Source organism: Dermacentor andersoni, chromosome 8 (genome assembly GCF_023375885.2).
Source record: "Dermacentor andersoni chromosome 8, qqDerAnde1_hic_scaffold, whole genome shotgun sequence".
NCBI lineage: Eukaryota > Metazoa > Arthropoda > Arachnida > Ixodida > Ixodidae > Dermacentor > Dermacentor andersoni.
In genome coordinates, this window is record NC_092821.1 from 78,416,555 (window position 1) to 78,437,351 (window position 20,797).

General features: G+C 48.8%; 1 protein-coding gene across 1 annotated transcript in view; it reads right to left on the reverse strand.

Annotated features, from left to right (window-relative positions):
- Positions 1-387: 387 nt before the first annotated feature.
- Positions 388-20,797, reverse strand: part of LOC126538748 (uncharacterized) — a 217,530-nt gene continuing 197,120 nt past the window's right edge. Inside the window, exons 4-6 of the mRNA XM_050185483.2 lie at positions 5,436-5,636; positions 3,659-3,876; positions 388-2,830 (exon numbers count right to left, since the gene is read on the reverse strand). Coding sequence (XP_050041440.1) covers positions 2,206-2,830; positions 3,659-3,876; positions 5,436-5,636 — 1,044 coding nt within the window. The 3' untranslated portion in view covers positions 388-2,205. The remainder of the gene's footprint in view (positions 2,831-3,658; positions 3,877-5,435; positions 5,637-20,797) is intronic.

Sequence of the window (20,797 nt, forward strand, 5' to 3'; positions counted from 1 at the left end):
GCGGGGTGCGTCGTATATAAGTTGTCCTTCAGAAACGTGTGCTGCTCACTGTAAAAGCCACAAGTGACAATGCTGCAGCCTACGAGGACAACGCGGGGTGCGTCGTATATAAGTTGTCCTTCAGAAACGTGTGCTGCTCACTGTAAAAGCCTGTTTCTGCTGCAGTAAGTAGGTTTAAATCCGGAGAAGTCCTTGAAGCCTGCTGATTTGCTTTTAGTTTAGTTTGGCGGACCTGTAAATTTCTTGTATGGCACTCATTGTTGCGACTCGTAACTGGCGTAACAAGGGACACATGCAACCTCACTATAATAGCAGCGCAGAATATTAGCAAGTACATCTACAAGCCGGACCTTACAAGCACCAAAACAGCGTAAAAAACGAAACAAGTCATAGTGAAGGCCATTTAATAAAGTCTCAGTTTCTTTCTTGCGACAAAAGAAATTTGGTGTTGTGAAAAAAAAAAAAAAACATATTCTTACCTCATACTTTATACAGTCACAACAGACAAATGGAATGACGCAAAACATCACAACCAAGAACTGTTTCATCAACAGAAGTCTTCTGTCTGAATGGAATGACACTACGTATTTGCGCTCGTCGTCAACACAAATTCATAACGGGGTTTCGTAACGTGCCTCTCAAGGCCGCTTCAAACACTTGACTTTTTTAAACTTTGGATCGCTTTCGCAGTTTCGTTTTGGTCTTCAGACATGCTTGCAGTCGCAGCGTTTCTGAGACCACAAACACTGCATACTCTATGTAATTTTTCATTGTTACAAGTTTATGCTGTTCTGAACAACCTGAGTTTCTGTTTAATGAGGTACAGTAGTGAAAAACTGCCTTGAAAACCAACGTTTGACACAACATTGAAACAAACAAGTGTAGCGGTCACGATTATTGTCTCGCGACACTTACGAGATTGACGGAGCAAAATGAGCACAAAAAAAATATTGCAGCAGAAGAGCACTTTGCTACTAGGTTGTCAACAAAATAACGAATCAAAACCGGCACGACCCCGGCCACACCACAAGTGCTTGCCTACCTCCCCCCCCCCCCTCCCCCGTCCATTATGCTGAAATAAATGTCTCAACTTACATGTAACACTTTTCTATGCGAACTTCGAGCTGTCCACGAACACGCCGCCATTTCTCAGAGGGAAATTTGTCATCCTGTAGCCTGGCTAGTGAACCTGTTTTCTGGATCGAAGAAGTAGAGACGGCCACGTATTTCATTTGTCGGCATTGCGGTGACGTGAGATGACACCGGTCAAAGTGGACAAACAGATTAACGAATCAATGAAGACAGTACACCGTCGCTCCATATCATATACGCGCCTTAATAGCGACTCTCTAGACTAAATCACGACGCGGGCCTTCTTCGCCGAAGAAATAAAAGAAAGAGACACGCGTAATTATCTAGAACACACTCACGCACACACATTTGTAAGCAAGCACACGCGAGCGTCATTTCATACCAGCAACAGCAAGTTACCAAGTCTTGGCGGCTTTCCTACCCCAAAGAAGACCCGCACCTACATTTGCACTTGGAGAGGACTTGAACCGGCGTATATATAATAAATAAAGAACAAGAACCACTATGTCCCTCGTAATGTCCAAGTAATGTCACTTCCACACCTTCTAGTGTGAGACCAGAGAAACTACAACGCACGTCTGCAAAGGCTCTTGAGCAGCGCAAGCAACCACTACTGTTCGATTCAGAGTTATGCCAGTGTCCTATCCGCAACCATGTCGGACATTTATGCCAACATATGGCGGCTTCTTAGAAGTGCTATGTCCAAAAACCAACGTCCATGATGTGTTTCGGGCTCTTGCAGTCGCATCCGCCGCATGCAACCAGCAAAAGCTCAGCCATCAAGATCCGCATTTTAAATCCAGAGGGCACCACTAGGGCGCGGATTTGAACACCAACTGTTGTAGAAAGTGGTGACAACTTTTGAAAGCACTATCTTTCTCCAGGCGGAAAATCATGTGCAAGCCAAACTACGTTACAGCCCGAAAATACGTATCTGTAATTTTGCGTCGCGAAGATTGCCGCCAATGCCTCAATGTTTAGAAATTTATCCTTTGACTTCGATATAAAATAGCATTCGCTGAAGTGAGTGTTTCACAAACCAATTTTCTTTGCGCTGCTCAGAGAATAGTGCATCGTCGTTGTGTTGTGCGTGTTACTGTGGTTCTGTCACCGTTACCACGCATCTCTTTCGTCGTCACCGTCCGCACCTTCGTCGTCGTCTGCTACGTGGACGGACACCGATTCGTCATCAGACGCGTCCCTGTTCCGTTCCTCGCGCAACGCCACGTCACTCATGTCGTCAACGCGAACGTCATCGCCACCAACACTGACGTCATCGTCGTCTTGCCGCTGTCTTCTTTGTCGTCTGTCCGCCTGGGAGGCAGAGTCCTCGTCGCAGCCGGTGACGTCCGGATCGCTGAAGTCATCCTCGGCCGAGCTGCAGCAGTCCTGCTGCTGCCGACGCTGCTGATAGAATCGCTCCTCACTGGCGTCATCGTCGTCGCCGCGTTCCTGCAGTTCGGGGCGCACCAAAAATCCCATAGGTTGCTGGACCACGAGCGGAAAGCCACTCGCTGTCGTTGTGGCCATAGGTAGTCGCAGCGGCGTCACGTGCTTCGTCTGTTCCCGCGAGCCTCCTCGAGACGCCAGAAGGCTCTCGATGCTGAAGGCAGACGACTTGCCTCCTCCATTGCCGCAGCCGCCACTGACGACGGCCACGCCAGGTGGCGTCGTCGTAGTTAGAAGTGTCATGAAACGGTGCGCTGGCACGTCCGAGGAGCTGTCGTCGGCCGAAGATCTGAAGAAATATAAAAACGAAATGGAAGTCGTTTATTGCAGTAAATTTACTCTTAAATTTCACCGCTATAATGTGGCGGCCTATACACAATGGAATGTAAGTACGACAATTTCTTTCAAGCATCCACTTATAAATTCTTTAGAAGGCAGTGAAGGCAAATTGAACTTAAAGAATTTTCTCTCACTTAATAGATGCCTAACATCTAAAGCGAAATAGGGCGTTATCGGTTTTATCGTGATGGATATTCGTCATATCGGCAGGGTCTTGCGCAGAAACGTCTACGTACAAAGGGGCCTCTCGATAGTGAGCCATAGAAGTCGTTTAGCTTAAACAGAGCCTTCCCGTTGGTGCTTCCTACATAATTTGTCTATTTTTGATTTTTTGTTTCCGATATTGTTAGCAAATAGTCATCTCCAGAGCATCAGTCAGAATTCGTTACTGGGGCATCGAAAATACCATCATTCCGATAGCGAAAGGTGAGTGAACGAGAAAGGAGCTTTTCTTTTTCTCTCTTTCTCTTTCTTACATTTCTAGCCAAGATGACTTTGTGTTAGAACAATCCGAAATCGCAAAGCTAACATCTCAACCTGTTTGATGAATGACTAGTCGTGTTGCCGAAATTCGGGACTGGCGATTCAGCAAGTTAGTACGGAGTACGGACAGTTCATACGGATAGTTGGCATGGCTGACACTTCAGCCATACACCCACTGTTGACGAATTCGAGTCTGCCATGTTCCTGTGCGCCCTTTGCCATGCATCGCCTATAGGTTTCGCAGTCTGGTATACCGCTCCGTCCTGGCGCCTTTCGTGATTGTGTGTGTGTTTACCTGGACGGTGGAGCCATGTCTTGTCGCCTCGGTGGTTCGAAGCGTGCCCGGGATAGCACTTCAAGCACGTCGAAGCCCAGAGTCTCCAAGAGGCGGAATGTTTCTGGACCAACCAGGGCCCGTGGTTCCTTGGTGGGGTTGGTGTTCCACAGTTCCGTTAGCGATTGCTGGATTGTCTCTCGCAGGCTCGCGAGGTTCACGCCAGGCTTGAGGCGCGCCTGCAGAAATACGAAAGCCGAAAGTTCTCATTGCGTGAACGAATATGACCGAGACCCACAGGCACAATGTCGGGAGGGGGAGGAAGGTGCGAGGCTACGGTCGGTGACAACCTAGCAGATTATATGTACGCCGTCCTACTCAAACACAATTTGCAAAGATGTGTCAGCCAATTACATTCTTATAATGCGAAAGCATTATATGGCTCACGAGGCGGAAAATCCGGCGTAGCTGTCAGCGTTGGCATGACCACCGATGGCGAACCCTCGATCTTTGGTCGGAGTAGAACTGCCGGTCATTGGTGGGAGTCGAAGCCAAACCTTTGGTATGAATTAAGGCGCAGTTCATTGAGGCACACTTAGTTAAGATATATGGTTAATTGAGGCACTAGAACCGGCGATCATTGGTAGGAGTCGAACCCACGTCCTTTGTTTTTGATTAAGGTGACGTTAAGAAAATTAATTAAGGTATATATAATTAAGACAGTAATCTATAGTTAATTAGGGCACTCGAACCCTCGAAATTTCGTGGGAGTCGGACCCGCCACCTTTGATGTTAATTAAGGTGGAGTTAGTTCATTAGGGCACAGTGAATCAAGGTACAGTTAAATAAGGCAGTCAAACACCTGACTTTGGTGGGAGTTGGACCCACCACCTTGCATTGTGGCATAAAGTCTAAGCATGGCGCGGTGGTCGCAATGCTTTCTCATTCATCCACCTAAGAATAACTAAGTGCCCCATGAATTTATTTCTTTGCGGTCAAGTGGTTTTGCGTGTATAAAACGGCTTCTTTCTGCGTAGACATCGGCCGTTGGGCCACTACATTCAGGATGAAACCTGAACGACTGCGCAAACTGTATGGGTGTTCCTGATTTGAATTGGCAGAGAAACGTAATATCCTAGCTTGAAAGAGCGAGCTTTCATTTTCTAATTATCCTAGCTTTTGCAATAGCAGAGCAAAATCATTAGGGTATAAGAGTGGATTCCAGCTGGTTCGGCTCTCTCTCAGAGGCGGAGGGCAAGTGCGCGGAGTTGCTGCGAGTGGTGCCTGTACTGAGTGAGTTCTTACATTGTCACCGACCATAGAGATACCAATAAAGGTGAAAAAGTAGGGAAGGTAACCAGAACTGAATATCCGGTTTGCTTCCCTGCATTGGTAGTTGGGGACGGGAAGGTAGACACATCAATCAGGTCAAGAGAAGACGACAGACACGCGCACGCACAAAGGTGTGAGCACACTGGTCAGTCAAAGTAGGCACTATTAAAGGAGTCTATCACAAGTCGCCCTTAAAAGCCATGTAGACGCATTTGTCGTCGTTTCGCGTGACAGTGACGCGTGGATACAAATGCGAAACTCCGCAGTATTGCGCAGACTTCTAAGCAATGCTTGTTCTTTAGCTTGATCTCTTACGCGAATGCGTCCTACTTATATGGACGCCTTCTAACTGACAGCATTTCTCACGGATGAATGAAATTTAACGTGACGTTCGCGTTATATTACTCGAAGATCCCATATCGATCGAAAAAGACACACGTCTCCGCAGCCATGCTAATGCGGTTACCTGCTGCAGCCTCTTGGCCTGGCGCTCGAGCTGCTTGCGCAGCTTCTTCTCCCGGCGATCCCGCTCTCGTCGCTCGATCTCCTCGGGAGGGATGGGTTCGCCCGAGCAGGTCTGGGGGTGCGCGTTGTGCGCTGGCCGACCGGGACCCTTCTTGGTGTTCTCCTTCTTGCGCCACTTGGCCCGGCGGTTTTGGAACCACACCTGCGGCGGAGCACAGTGGAAACGGGCGCGAGTTCAGTCACCGCGGGCAGGCAGTGACCGGATCGAATTCTCGCGTTTAGCCCACTAAACCAATGCTTGCACCATGACAGAGGCGTGGTTGTCAGGATATATGTGTGTGTGCGTGCGTGTGTGTGTGTGTGTGTGTGTGTGTGTGTGTGTGTGTGTGTGTGTGTGTGTGTGTGTGTGCGTGTGCGTGTGTGTGTGTGTGCGCGCGTGCGTGTATGTGTGTGTGTGTGTGTGTGTGTAAACTTTTCACACCAGCGAGGTGAATCTGCTTGTACCTTCCACCCCAGGTTTGGCCATTGGTTGGCAAGTTAATAGAAAATAGGAGAACGCACGCAAGGCGGCACGCAAACTACACGAAACAGTTTCTAAGTGACACGCTGTATTGCAGTGACACGAATTGTAGAATAATCTCTATACGGCGAGACCAAACTACGCAGTGTCGACGCAATAAAAAAATAGAGGTGCACGATCTGGTTCACATTTCTTCCCGGGAATCAAGCCTGCGACGTCACTGGCAATGCGGAACGTCATTGCCAGCTATAGCTCTGTCCAATCTGACTGAGCCTCTTCCGTGTGAAGCGATAGTGCGGATTCCGATAAACAGCTGCGTAGTCTGCTGAGGTGTTCACTCAGCAAATCATTGCACAAAACAGCTGTGGCGAGCTTTGGTTGAAAAAAAGAAGGAAGGTGAAGAGCCGTCACTGGATAAGTAATAATACGAAATAGGAGAGGGAGCCGAGATTTCGATCATCAACGTCTCAGAAACTTACGGTCACAATAAGTTTCAAGAGCATCAGTTATAATTCTATATGTGCAGGGAATTGTGCAGCTATATCGAGTAGATTGCCGGAGGACTATACCGTATGCCCTCTTCAGGCTGTGCGGTATACGCAGTATAAAGTGCAACTACTCGACAGAAAGGATTTCAGAAAAAGGCGAGTTCTCTAGGTGTTATTTTAACCCAGCGCGTTTACTGCTCTGTCCTTGCACATCAATTGTTTTTTTTTTGTTCATTATTCATTGTTCGCTAAACGTGTGAAATATGTTTACCACGCACCCGGAGTTTGAAACGAAGCTTGCGCTCTGCAGGAGCATATGTAGCTTGTGAAATCCCTAGGAAGGCTTCTGTTTGTGCCCATGCGTATGTATTTGTGCTATCACGAGCTTTGGAACTCGCTTCACCTTTTCCTCACAATACGCGCGTCGTTTTCTGCACACCTGTGAAGTCAGACAAGTAGCCGGTGCCTCTTACAAGTGAAGCCATTGTCTCGTTGAACGCAGATAACAAAACATAAAGACCTCCAGCTGCTATAACGGTTTCTCGATCGATTATATTCAGTTTTATGTCACTTCACGCGCACAAGTCTCCGAAATCAGATAGAAACACTCTTAAAGCACTTTTAAAGAAAAGAATAACAAAGAAGACCGAATCACTGATCACGTGTCAGTGCTTGCTGGCGCTACAAAGAAACACACCCGAAAAGAGAACGAATAAACGGAAGCGAAAGTCCCGGTTCCGGGAACAACGACGCGAAAGGCCAGAAGCGAGCGCGCATTAAGCAAGCAGAGCTACACACTCGAAAGCAACCAGGGCAAGCAGCGAGAACAGGGCTGGCGCACGAAACGGAGCGCGGGGGACGCGGATGGTCGGCAGGGATTGCGCATGCGTGGCTCCTGTTTTGGGGCGTGCTCGGACGTGCGTGAAGGCGACGGGCTTCCGCGTGGCGACAGCCCCCATCAGTCAGCTGACAAAGCAGCCGCTGCACGGCGCCCGCGGCGGGTCCGTGGTGGTCGCCGGAGCTGGACCCTTCCTCCTTGCACACGGCGCCCATGTAGCGATCAGCGCAGAAAGCTCGAGCTTGTGTGTCTGCCGCCTGCCCAGAGCGCGTCCGTATATGTGTGCGCGTGTGTTTGCGTTTGCGCGAATGTCCGTGTTTTGTGTGCGCATCGCTGCGCCCGCATTGTTAAAGAGAAAGAAAAAAAAAAAAGGACGCCGTGCAGCGGCGCTATGATGTTGATGACGATACTGATGTGAACTGCCTCTTAGAAATGGGGTGCTGGCGCATGTCACAAACTTCGTTTTTTTTTTTCATATCTTTCAGGTATATTTGCATAGTTGATGCACTGAGCTGCATTATTCCATATAGATATTGTGGTTTTTTTTAATTCAATTCAGTACAGGTATTTCCCCTATGCTGTCCTTGGCGTCTTCGTTTGTGGCTTCGTATGATATGACTAATAAATATGGGGCTCTCGGTTTCCTTTCTTCTCGTTCATTACGTAGCGAGGCCTCGAATCCGGCAGCATTGATGCCTTCAGGTAGCATGTGTGGGCTTATTAACCAATCGCCTTCACCCAAAAAGATCACGTACACGTGACGCCTGCGGCAGAAAGGATGTCGCACATCCGCCGTCAAGGCCACGAGTGGTGGCGCTGGCTAACGCTCCCAGGTTTAGTTCTAGCAGATGAGCATAAATACCTCATAAAGTGGTTGGGAAAACGGCGCCGCGGTAGCTCAATGTTAGGAGCATCGCACGCGTATCATGCGAATACGTGGGTTCGTGTCCTACGAGCGGCCAGTTGTTTTTTTTTTCATCCGCTTCCATTCCCATGAATTTATTATTTATTTTATTCAACTATTAGGTACAAGTAATTGCACCTATGCTGCCCTTGATGTCTTTGTTCGTTGGCTTCTTATGACATTACTAATAAGAATCGGCCCCTCGTCTTGCTTTCTTCTCTGGTGTGTGTGTTTCCATGTTTCCATGTGTGTGCTTCCGTGTTTACTGAAATGTCTTCACTTGTCATTCTTTACTATCACGTAGCTCAGCACTCCTCGCATAATGCACTCTCTTGTGACATTCCGGTCACTTAACCTCTTTCTCTCTGCTCGGTTGTTTCTTTTTCTGCTCTTTTGCCGAATTTTCACATCTTGCCTGCTGTTCCACCTGTTTCATCGGCCACCTACCCAGTGGCGCATACCGATTCTGGGATATTTGCTAAGAACGTTGTCATTGCCAGTGTCACATGGCCATGGCGTTACACATATGCCGTGGTCCTGTCTATTCAGGCACGCACCCAGATGAACATGTCCCATGGCAAATAGCCAGCGACTCAAGTTGCATATTAGGCGAGGCAGCAGCAGAGTGAAAGAAGGATTCCTTCTTAAAAAAAATTGCTGGCTCTCCCGCAATCGAGAGTAGATGTAAGCATGAAATGACAACCGGCCAAGCAAATTGGTTGATGATGACACTGGCCACAACCGTAAAATGGAAATGGGCGTAGTTCACGTTCGCAGCGGCACACCCAACTACACCACACAGCGCCACGCCGTAGCGTGTACTGGTCCGCATGGACAGTGCCCAGCTAGGAGAAGAAAACCAGCTGGAGGTGGCACGACAGGCAGTGAAAGACGCCAGGGAGACACAGCTCTCTGCTAAGCTAGAATAAGAAAAGCGCCTGAAAAAGGCGCCACGCAGCGTGGCGCCATCTCTCGAGGCGACGCAGAACTCACGGACCGCTGGCGTTCAATAGAGCACAGGCAACCCCGGTCTCGGCGCCAAATGATAACAACGAAGTATATGGTGCCGTGTATTTGCCTTTTAAACGTCTCTATGGGAAATAAATGAAATTTCAGCGTTCTAGAAATTACAACTTGAGTGATATTGTGAAGAATCATTAGGAATAATTCGGAAGCAATATTTTTTTTGTAACTTGTTTGGGCACTAACTAGCCTATGTAATGGGGTCCTGTACAAAGAGTTGGGGTCCAGACCAGCATTTCTTTAGTTTTGACTGGTTGGCCGGATGATTTCGTTTTATTCTCTCAACTTGCCCGGATGTTCTCGTTTGAGTGCCCAAATAACGGCTCTTGCTTCTGGCTCAAGTTAACTTGAAGGTCACCGACAAAGGAGCTAAAAGCATTTCATGCCTAAAGCGGCAGACCTAACGCATACGTGGGAATAACTGATAAGCGAAGCTTTCTTGGATGTTCACAGAAATGTCTTCATTTCACTGTTTCTCCTTATCTTCTATGCAACTCAAGGCTCCTCGCTCTGTCAACGCTCTGGTTCCATTTTGTTCGCCTTATTTTTTACCCTCGGCCGCTATATTCTCTTGCACAAGTGTTCTTCACTTCTCTGTTACCGACGTCCTCACTGCTCCGAAGATCCGCGGTTCCTCGCTCAACGCATGCTCTGGTTCCCATTTCGATCTCTTTAAACCTTTCTCCCGAGTAAGCTGTTTTGTTACCGGCTTCATTCACCACATCGGGCCTCCTGATCCGCCTCAACTTCTCTTTTGCCGGGCCACCTCCTATGGTCTATCACCAGTCCACTCCTCCGGTCGAAGCCACTGGGCCTTCCAAGCCAGGCTGCTCCGCTGCTGCCATGGCGACTCTCTACCTTTCTCGGAAGGAAGACGAAGTGATTCTCGTAGAGACCCCTATTCCTTCGCGCTGCAGTATTTTCGGCTTTTTCTTGTGTTTTACTGGGAGACGCCGCTCTCATTGCCACGGCAATGGAAGTGGAGTCGGCAGAATGCCGACGCGACGTGACTGCTTCGTCAGGTACCGGCCCGAGGAAGAGAAATTGCCCACCGAGTCAAGCTGGCAGTGAGGACACTGTGTTGTACTCCTGCTCAAGCGATGACGCCTCAGATGACGAAGGCTTCGAAAGAGTGGTACACCGGAAGGCCAAGAGAAGAAACATCAGCGGACGGTCTTCGTCAAGTAAGTCTACCGTCGTTCCACAGCGCAGGCCATCGGCGCACACAATTCTTTTTGTGCCAGACGCACCTGCCGACAACCTCAACCGCCTTAATCGACAAGCGATTTCCGTTTCTCTGGAGGCTCTTGTCCCAGGAGAAATCAAAGATATCAGAATTAATACTCGAAAGAACGTCCTGGCTATTGACGTCCACAACCGAAGCGCAATCAATGCTTTGATGGCAGTAAAGCTCCTGGGCAACATCAATGTCCACTACCTCATTCCGCAAGACAACGAAACAACGGCCGGTGTTGTTTATGACATTGACACGTCCATTAACGACAGCGACCTGCCAATTTTAATCAAACCTGCGACAGATGGTGTTGCCTTACTACAAGCTCGGCGCCTTGGCAAGTCGACCTGTGTAAGGCTCGTATTTAAAGGTGACTGCCTACCATCACATGTAAAGGTCGGCCACTTTCGTCATGTGGTACGACCTTTCGTACCCAAACCACTTCAGTGTAGAAGGTGTCAAAGAATTGGACATGTGAGTGCTGTCTGCCGAAATACAACGATATGCTCACGATGTTCCGAACACCACGACACCGACACTTGCCGTGCAACAGAGCTCAAGTGCCCAAATTGTCAAGGATCGCACGCTGCGTCCTCAAAAGACTGTCCACGCCTTAAGAAAGAGCAGAAAATCTTGAGAAAAATGGCCAGAGACGGATCGTCACACAGAGATGCTTCTGAAGCGATAAGGCGACATCGCTCCCGGAAACGAAAGCCTATGAAACCCTCTTCCGGTTCAAGGGAAATGTCTCGTCCGGCAACGCCACCTCCTGTTCCATCTGTCTCCAGTAAGAGCACGAATGTCAACGAAAGAAGTGGCCATGCTTCATCAAGTGATGCGTGGCCGGCACTGCCGAGGACATGCCACGCGCCAGAGCCACAGCAAATGACTCGCCATTTAAAGTCAAATGTCACTACAGTTGACCAAATGCAAGACAAGGACTCACAAGTGATTGCCATGCTCAAATCGCTCACGAATGTCATGCGTCTGCTACTGACGAACATGGACACTCCAGCTGCTCGTAGCGCACTGCAAGTATTGGACGCGCTGACTCCAGTACTTGAAAGCATCGCATAGCACCATGGCCCGCCCCTCGCTGCCCTTCCACAAGGAAGTCAAGAAAGCATCTTTACTGCAGTGGAATGCCCGTGGTCTCAAATCAAGAATTTCAGATTTTAGACATTTTGTCTTCGAAAACCGTTTTCCCATCCTCGTAATTTGCGAACCGAACGTGCAGAATGTTATACGTATTTCTGGCTATGAGGCATTCATGTCCTCTACCTGTGGTGATGTAAGCAAGGTAATTGTATATATTAGATGTGATCTGACTTACGTGTTGCAGCCAGTTCCGCCTCACGACGACAACCAGTACGTTTGTTTAATCGTGAAAACGAATAAGCTTACGTTCACACTCGTCGCTGTGTACATTGCTCCTTCAAGTGGCTTCGACTCTAAACGACTGCACGACGTGCTATCAGCGGCACCCGGCCCTACGATTCTCACAGGAGATTTTAATGCTCACCATCCGCTTTGGGGGAGCCTGAAGATGGACTCCAGGGGAAGGCGAATAGCATCCTTTGCCACACAGCACGACCTTTACTGCCTCAACGATGGTAGTCCGACATATTTACGTGGGCCTACTTACAGCAGCTGCCTAGACTTGACCCTGGTTTCTCGGCTTCTTGAAAGAAACGTGCAATGGTTTACAGACATCGAAACACATGGAAGCGACCATATTCCGACGTACCTGAAGATCAAGGGACTATCGAAATGCTCCTCCATGACGCTCCGGCGAATTGACTGGTCGGCGTTTCGGTCGCACATGGAGGGAGTATGTCAGCAAGGGAACCATTCAAGTCCGGAACACGAAATTCAAAAAGCCATGCAAGAGGCTACGCGTAGTTTCCAGCCTTTCCCGAAATATGCAGAATTTGAAGCAGAACTGCAGCGACTACGAGCAATTCGCCGGCGGGCTGAAAGAAGATACAGGAGAACTAAATCCATCCATGATCTCCGAGAGGCAAGGCGGATGCAAAAGAAGATTCAACGTCGCATCGATGCACTACAATCTCAAAGATGGAAACGTTTCTGTGAGTCGTTGGATCCACGTCAGCGATTATCTCAGATATGGAGAACCGTGCGTGGGCTTCGCCTATCACCACAACAGCGTGTCCCTTTCAAAGCCCTCGCTTTGCACCAAGGTCGCAGCGAAATTGACATTGCTGAAGAATTTTGCTCAAGACTTTCCAGCTTGCAGTTCCAACGCGCAATTACACCATGTGCTACTCCTGTGCCACGGGATTCACGCATGGATGTAATTTTTTCGCTGGAGGAGCTTGAAGCGGCACTGGCGACTCGCAGGCGCTCTTCGTCACCTGGCCCGGACGGGGTTACCTATGCGGCGCTCGCCAATCTTGGGCAGAAAGCACGACTCATGCTACTAAACCATTACAACGAGTCCTGGCGCAACGGTTTGGTTCCACGCGACTGGAAATGCAGCCGCTTGGTTCCACTTCTCAAACCTGGTAAATCACCGTTAAACTTATCATCGTACCGCCCCATCGCTCTGGCCAGCTGCATAGGGAAAATAATGGAACGAATGATTTTGACGCGCTTGGAATGGTACCTGGAAAATTACAACGTGTACCCAGATGCTCTGTCTGGCTTCCGGCGAGGGCGCTCATCCATAGATAATGTCATCGATTTGGTTACGTTTGTTCAGCATCAAAAACGCCGGAAACGACTCACTGCTGCATTATTCCTAGACATAAAAGGCGCCTATGATAACATAGCACATTATGCCATTATAAATGCTCTTATTGAAGCCGGAATCGGTGGCCGCACTTTTCAGTGGCTGTGCAGTTATTTGACCGACAGGCATTTCTTCGTGATGACCGAGGATGGCGCCACGACTCAACACCAAGCGTGCCGTGGAGTACCGCAAGGCGGAGTGTTGAGCCCGACGCTATTCAACCTAGTGCTCGTTGGCCTAGTCCGATGCTTGCCCAACACAGTTCAGGTATCAATATATGCCGACGATATCTGCATTTGGGCGTCTGCCGTAACACGACTGTAGGTACGAGCACGGCTACAAAAGGCAGCTACGATAACATCTCTGTACTTGCGAAAACAGAACTTAGAGCTGTATTCAGAGAAATGCTGCCTTGTTACATTCACTCGGAAGGAAATGCAGCGTTACAGTGTAAAGGTCAATGGGCAAGCAGTAGCAAATGCACGGAAACACCGCTTTTTAGGGGTAATTATTGACCGAGACCTATCATGGAGCCCGCATGTTTCATACTTGAAGAAGAGATTATTGACAATAATACATCTCCTCAAATTTCTCGGCGGAAAGTCATGGGGCACTTCGGTGCGGTCAATGCTGCAGCTGTATAACGCCTTGTTCCTCGGTTTCGCAAGATACAGCCTCCCTGTGATTGGGAACACCTGCAAAACAAACCTGCGTATACTCCAGGGACTACAAGCTCAAGCCCTGAGGACGTGTCTCGGTCTTCCGAGGTGTGCGTCTACAGCGGCAACGATTGTCATAGCTCGAGATCACCCAATATCAACGTACTTGGCAACCGACGCTCTCAGGGCGCATATTCGGCACGTTGCCCGATTACCTTCTCACCATCTTGCCGCTCTACCCACAGAAAGGCCACACACAACTTTCAGTCGTTTAATTGATGCCAATCGTAACTCACTGCCATCGAACTACATGCCTGCAGCAAGACCATCCTTACCTTTATGGTGCCTGCACAGACCTGACATACGCCTCACCATCCCAGGAATCATGAAGAAAGCCAACATGCCATCGTTTGCCCTTAAGCAGGCCACGTTAGAACTCTTACATGAGGTGCACAGTGGCCGCGTACACGTTTACATCGACGGTTCAGTCACATCTGCAAGCGCAGCTGCCGCTGTGGTGATACCAAGAAGATCCGTCAAGATACAGCTAAAGACGTCACATGTATCCTCAACGACAGCTGCTGAACTGGTAGCCATGCGTGCGGCTCTTCATTTTATTAAGGAGGAACCATCCCACGCATGGTCAATCTTCTGTGATTCCAAGGCAGCCCTGCAGAGTGTACTCTCAGCACTGCGCCATGGATCACATGAGCAGCTCGCCGCAGAGATCAGAGAAGTCCACCATCGACTAGTTGACGAAGGACACGATATAATATATCACTGGTTGCCTAGTCACTGTGGCATACATGGCAATGATCGAGCAGACGCAGCTGCCCGATCTGCCCATGACGGCGTCAACTCCGTTGCCATTCCTCTTTCGAGAGCCGACGCAGCGAAAAAACTTGCCGCACTTGCGCGTGACCTGACATTAGCCCAGCGGAATTCATCCGATTTCACAAGTGCACGCCTCCATACACTGGACCCTAATTTACAGCTCCATATTCCGCCCGAGCTTCCACGACGTGACTGCACCCTTCTTATCCGTCTATGGCTTGGAGTAGCATTTTCAAATGCCTACTCTTTCCTTATCGGAATGGCCAACAGCCCACTGTGTGACTTCTGCGGGTGCAACGAAACGATCGAGCACCTTCTTTGTCAGTGCTCTCGTTTTAACCCACAAAGAACTGTCCTCTCAGCCACCTTAGACAAACTGGACAAGCGCCCAATGACAGAAAGCAAGATCCTTGGAACCTGGCCTACGCGAACATCAGCGCGATCCGCTATGAAGGCGCTGCTGCGATACTTGAAAGACACGGGACTTTCTGACAAATTGTGACAGTACACTGTGTGGCGCAGGACTGTACGGTGACACTGCGTAAGACTAGGAATGCCTTTGCGGGTTGCGTGACAGTGCCCACAGAAATAGTTCGTGTGTACGTGCGTGTGTGTGCTTCGGTTTTTTTTTTTTTATTCCTTTTTTTTTATCCTTCTTTCTTTCTCACCTATTGCATCCCCTTTCCCCTCCCCCAGTACAGGGTAGCCAACCGGAGATAATCTCTGGTTAACCTCCCTGTCTTTCCTTTGCCTTTCTCTCTCTCTCTCTCTCTCTACCTTTCTCCCTCCTTTAATCTCCTTCACTCCCATATCCTCTCCCCTGCTGGCGCTGAGCCGTGCGCCCGCAAGGGTTGCAGAAGATAGTGCCAGCCTTTCCTCCTTTCCCTACAAGAACCACTTCTCTCACTTCTTGCCTCTAGCTCTACTTGCCCGTACGAGCACCTGCACAGTGACACACACCCATTCTAGAAGTTCGGCCAAGAATTTTCGCATACCCAGTGTCCTAAGTTGTACATGTGCCACTGGGCACGTGTACACACGTGCCCAGTGGTACCGTTTCAGTTGCACATACCCAGCGGTGAATACTCAGTGACTCAAGCTGTTGCATATTCTGCCGGACAGCAGCAACGATAGCACCCGCAAAGTGAGGAGAAGAGGCCAGTGCAATCTTCACAGTAAGAAAGTTTGCTTCAGTGCAAGTTGTATGCACTACCACTGCGCCCACCAATCTCTCAGGCCCTCTCTTACGCGCCTCCCACTGCCGCATTCATTTGCGTTAAAGTTCGTGACCTCAAGCAGCTAAACTGAGTCCTCATCTATCGCTGGGTGGGTAACTGTGACTTTCTACGAAAATATAATCAACTGATTATAGTCTTGCATATATGCTATGCAAGAATCTTCACCTGAAAAATTCAACCAGCTATGCACGTTTTCCGCACTGTGACGTACATTCGAACAGTAGGGCTTATTCCAATTGACGCGCTGGCCTAGCCTCTAAATCAGTAGCTATTACTGTGTTTTCTGCCCTTAAGACCTGCGACCATCTGTTGTCCTTTGCACAGGCCAAAGCCAAAAACAAAAAAGAAGTGTCAGTAGATCGACACAAACACTCTGCAATCTTAAATCAAGAACAACTTGAGTTGCTAAGAGCGAAAATCTAATGGTCGGTGAAATATCTTTCAATTTAATGCTTATCGAAACTGGAGGTATACAAGTGGCTCTAGTGCACAGAACTCTACGCAGAGGTCGTTAGGAACGTTTAGGCGGCTCGTCACCGTGGATCCAATGCCGCATGTTCGCCCGCTATGCCATTGTTCTTTAGAAATTTGTTATTTATTACTGCGAACTTTAGAAGTCTAGATAACAACTTAAGTCGCGAGAACAGCGTAGCCCCATCAACATAATCTGTGTAGCACTCCAGAGTGTAGAATCAGCATAGAATCGCATTGAATCGACGAAACAGTCCTATGCAGTGTTTTACGAGTTCCACGCAGTCGAACATGAGTTCAACAAAGCAGTGCTATGCAGCTCTTTCCATAAGCAAGGCCCCCCTAAAACTCATATTAGAGCAAATGTGTTGCTTAATATATATCGGTTGCACTCGCCTAAAACATCAGGCGCCGAATATTACAAATCAATTCTGGGAGAGCCTGCCAGGTGGAGCAAGGTCTATGAATGGGAAAAGGTGGATAGCGACCGGCTGTAGCACGAAGCTACGAAGTGGAAAGGGTTCCCGCTGTATAGCTTCGTTCTACAGTCAGGCGGATGACAACTTTACCCTTTCATCAGAGATCAAATTAACAAAACTTTCGTTCGTAAGTGTTCCTTGTCCTTGGCTGGCCGCCTACGCTTGCGAAATGTCCAGCATCAGGACTGGTTGGAATCTACGTTAGGGCTTACTCTTAGGCTAGATGGCGTTGTGTTTTGACGTTGGTAACTTAGAGCGAAGTGGTGGACAGACACAAACAAACAAACAACCAGCAAACAAAACAGGCAAGGATGGGCGTTTTGGAATTTGCTCGCGGGTGGAAATTTTCTCTCATACGAACAATTCTAACGGAATAGCTTTTCCACGAATGTACGAGAACATTTGTGTTAGGCCTCCCTAAGCTTTCGCGCCCCACGTCCCCCGTTGCAGGGCACTGCGACGCCAGTGCAGGTGATCCGTGTCTGCCGTGGGCTCTAGGAGTCGGCCAGTTAGGACACGTTCCCGGGTTTTCGGTTGTACGTATGTGTTCTGTGTGCAAGCCAGATACGAAACGCAACGACAGAGGGACCTCGTTTACAACACGAGGCAGCGGCCGCGCTCATCCATCGTCGTCCCGAGCCCGTGGCCGGCCAAACCAACGTGCACGCACTGGGGTTGCGAGGCGCGGGGGGAGGGGGGGGGGAGGCGCCATCCGAGGAACAGCCCGAGCCGAGCGGGAGACAAATTGTGTCCGCGCAAACAGATCACGCCCACTTGTTCTGCACGCTTTCCCGCGGCGGAGAAAGGCGAAAAGGAAAACCATTTGCGGTGATTAGATTTCACGCGTCCCCCCCCCCCAACCCCGTCCCCTCACATTTTGCTTTTCGGTCCTTCCATCCTCTCGTGCGCATTGAATGATGATTGCCACAACCAGACCTTTCCAAACGTTTTTCACACGTTACCGAATTCATAATAAAATAAACCATACAGTGCTCTCATTAGCCTAATTTCGTAAGAGAGAACCATACAGAGTCCTTCTTAGACAGATATCAACCCACCCCGTCGAACCAATATGAAAGAGAACACTAGAACTGCTTCCAAACTGAACACAACGTCATAAGGGCCGACATAGTAGTCGACTGCTCATTTATTTTGACCACCTGGGGCTGCTACTTAACCTGCATCAAAAGCACAATTACCGAGCGTTTTTTTTTTTTTTCATTTCTCCCCCACAGGAGTGCGTCCGTCACGGCGGCGGCAATAGAACCCGCGACCTCATGCTCCGGAGCACAACGCCGTAGCCACTGAGAACCGCGCCAGGTTATGCAATACAGAACACCTCGTCACAAGCATCCCATCAGCTAAGAGAACCACTGATCTTTTTTTTTTAAACGGCCCTTACGCCATGCACCACCAAGTGTAAAACTTCTTGCATACACGTCCCTGGTAAGAACAAAATTAGAACATGCATCCACTACCTGGAGCCCTGACCCAATCTATCTGATAACTTCACTAGAATCACTACAGAATCGAGCCACTAGATTCATTCATACGTGCTATTCTTACAATACCAGCATATCATATTTAAAAGCGAAATCCGGTCTAACATCGCATCACATCACATCACATCGCTTTATTTTCCTTAAATACCCCTTATGGGGTGTTACATAAGGGGTGGGGTTTACAAAATGCAGGCGTTTACAGCGGTCGAGAATGTTGACGGACAGGTTATGGCAGCAACATGATGGGGAAGGCCGTTCTAGTCAGTTGCTGCTCGTGAAAGAAAAATGCGTTCGTGAAGGTGGTGGTACGAGCTCGCCGACGCAAAACTTGAAGCGGGTGACCGATGCGATGGGATCTGCGTGGTGAGGGTGCGCACAATATGCAAAAACAGCACTCGTATACCGACCCTTCTTCTTCTTCTTCTTCTTCTTCCGTTCATTCCACAATTAACACCAAGGCTCCCGCTCTCGTCACTTCTAGAGCCGCGGGAAAGCGAGCTGTTCCTCGCGCAGTCTACAGAGCTCGCAGTGCTTCCGCGTAGTTACCTATTGTGTTCAAGCGCTAGACCAGAAAGGACGAAGCTTGTCGTTCGTAACAACTAGCTAATGACACGTATGCCATGCATCCAATAATCTCATATGATCTGATGAGATCACACGCAGAACACACGTCTTCATAAAAGAATTTCGGATATGCCCCACATGCGTCACGCAAAAGTTTTTTTCTTTACATATTCTTGTCACGATTGGCTGGCACCCATCGTCACAAAAAGCTCTATAGCGCTAACACTTTTCCGTGGTTTAGGAACCCAGGTGTCGACAGCAACAGTTGGGACAATTACATATTGCCTGTATGCTCGTTTTTCAGTTTGCCTGCAATTAAAGTGTCCTGCCCTGTTTTATCAGTTCCTGCTGCTCGTGAATCGTGACAATATAAACGTTCCGCAGGGTGTTATGCATCTGCGCGACATTTTTCTACTGTAGTCAAACAGATTGGTTCTTACCAAGGCTAGGGACGTTGGGGAACAGTTGGCCCCAGTTAACATGGCAGTCAATTGCGACAATCTGTTCTGTGCCTCGGTGTCCCCTCGCCACACTATTGCCCACTGGGAATCTTTGTTTCGATGACCAAGGACACTGGGATGATTTCGCACGCAATCTCCTCCCTCACGAGAGGTATCGATTGACGAAGGAGCCTTTCCATGCAGCACAGTCGTTTCAACAAAGTCTTTATTGGCCTAGTTAGTGTTTGCTGAAGGACACGTTTTCTTTTCTTTTACCGTAGATTGCACATTGTCTATGTTTCTTCCTTTTGTGTGTGTCTTAATTTGCGGCAGAAAAAAACATCTCCTTCAGCGCAGTCGTAGGGTCGCCGGATGTAAACAGAGCGGACGCGAGCTCGACTCGGGGTCTCAGCGCGGGGTTGCAGCCTCGTCAGGTGACAATTCTGCAGTTGTGTTGTGACATGCAAGTACGAAAATTGCAGTTGTACGTCCACACGTTTGTCCCACTGCTCTGAGGATGACGTGAAGAGAGTCCGAGTGGAGAAGCACCGGGGGTGACACGGCCCGGCGTTTAGGCTGTATCGATGGGCCTACTCGTGCTTAAAGCAGCCGGTTGATTCAATGTGGCCGTGTCGGCTGTGCCGATTGCATGCGACGGAGTTGTCCAGTGAGTTTGAGCTCGTTGTATACGTTAACGTAGCATTCCCGCTTACCTTGCGGCGCGCGTTCTACGTACTCAGCCCAGTATACAGCTAACAGCAATGCGCCGATCGTTGACTATACCGCAGATTTTCATCTGCTGGGCATCGATGCGCTGACGCCGAGTCTCGGAAATTCGTTTTGCTAAAAAAACTACCACTTTCACAAAATGCTGGTGCACGTAAGCATACCCGCGCTGTGTGTTGCTTGAGTGTTGGATGTGGGAAGCTTAGAGTGCTTTCTTGCGACCCTGACACTTTAGGTTTGCGTGTGTAATGCTCCTGTATGATTCGTGTGTACTACGGGTAATTATAAGGCCCGTATTGCTCCAATAAGAAAAGGTTTATTCATTGGATTCCTATCTGTGCTTTTTTTTTTCCTGCGAAATGAAGGTAGAATAGCGTAGATCCGACCCTGCGTTGCTTAAATGAGGGCCAAGTATACATTACTCTCTCTGCTAAACTGCTCGTCCATTCGCAGTCATATTTCGTGCAAAGAATGCATTTCATGGTGCATACATTTTAATGCCACATTTCGATGCAATGCACTATTATTTGTCTCGTTCAGATTAAGTCGGAATACACGTCGCCTGCTTGTTTGAGAAGTAGAAAGTGTACAAATTGTGCAAACGCAACCACAAGGCCGTCTGTCGTCATAGCGGCAAAATATTACGCATACCTTGTTTCATCCATGTATAGCCTATATATGGTTTCACCTT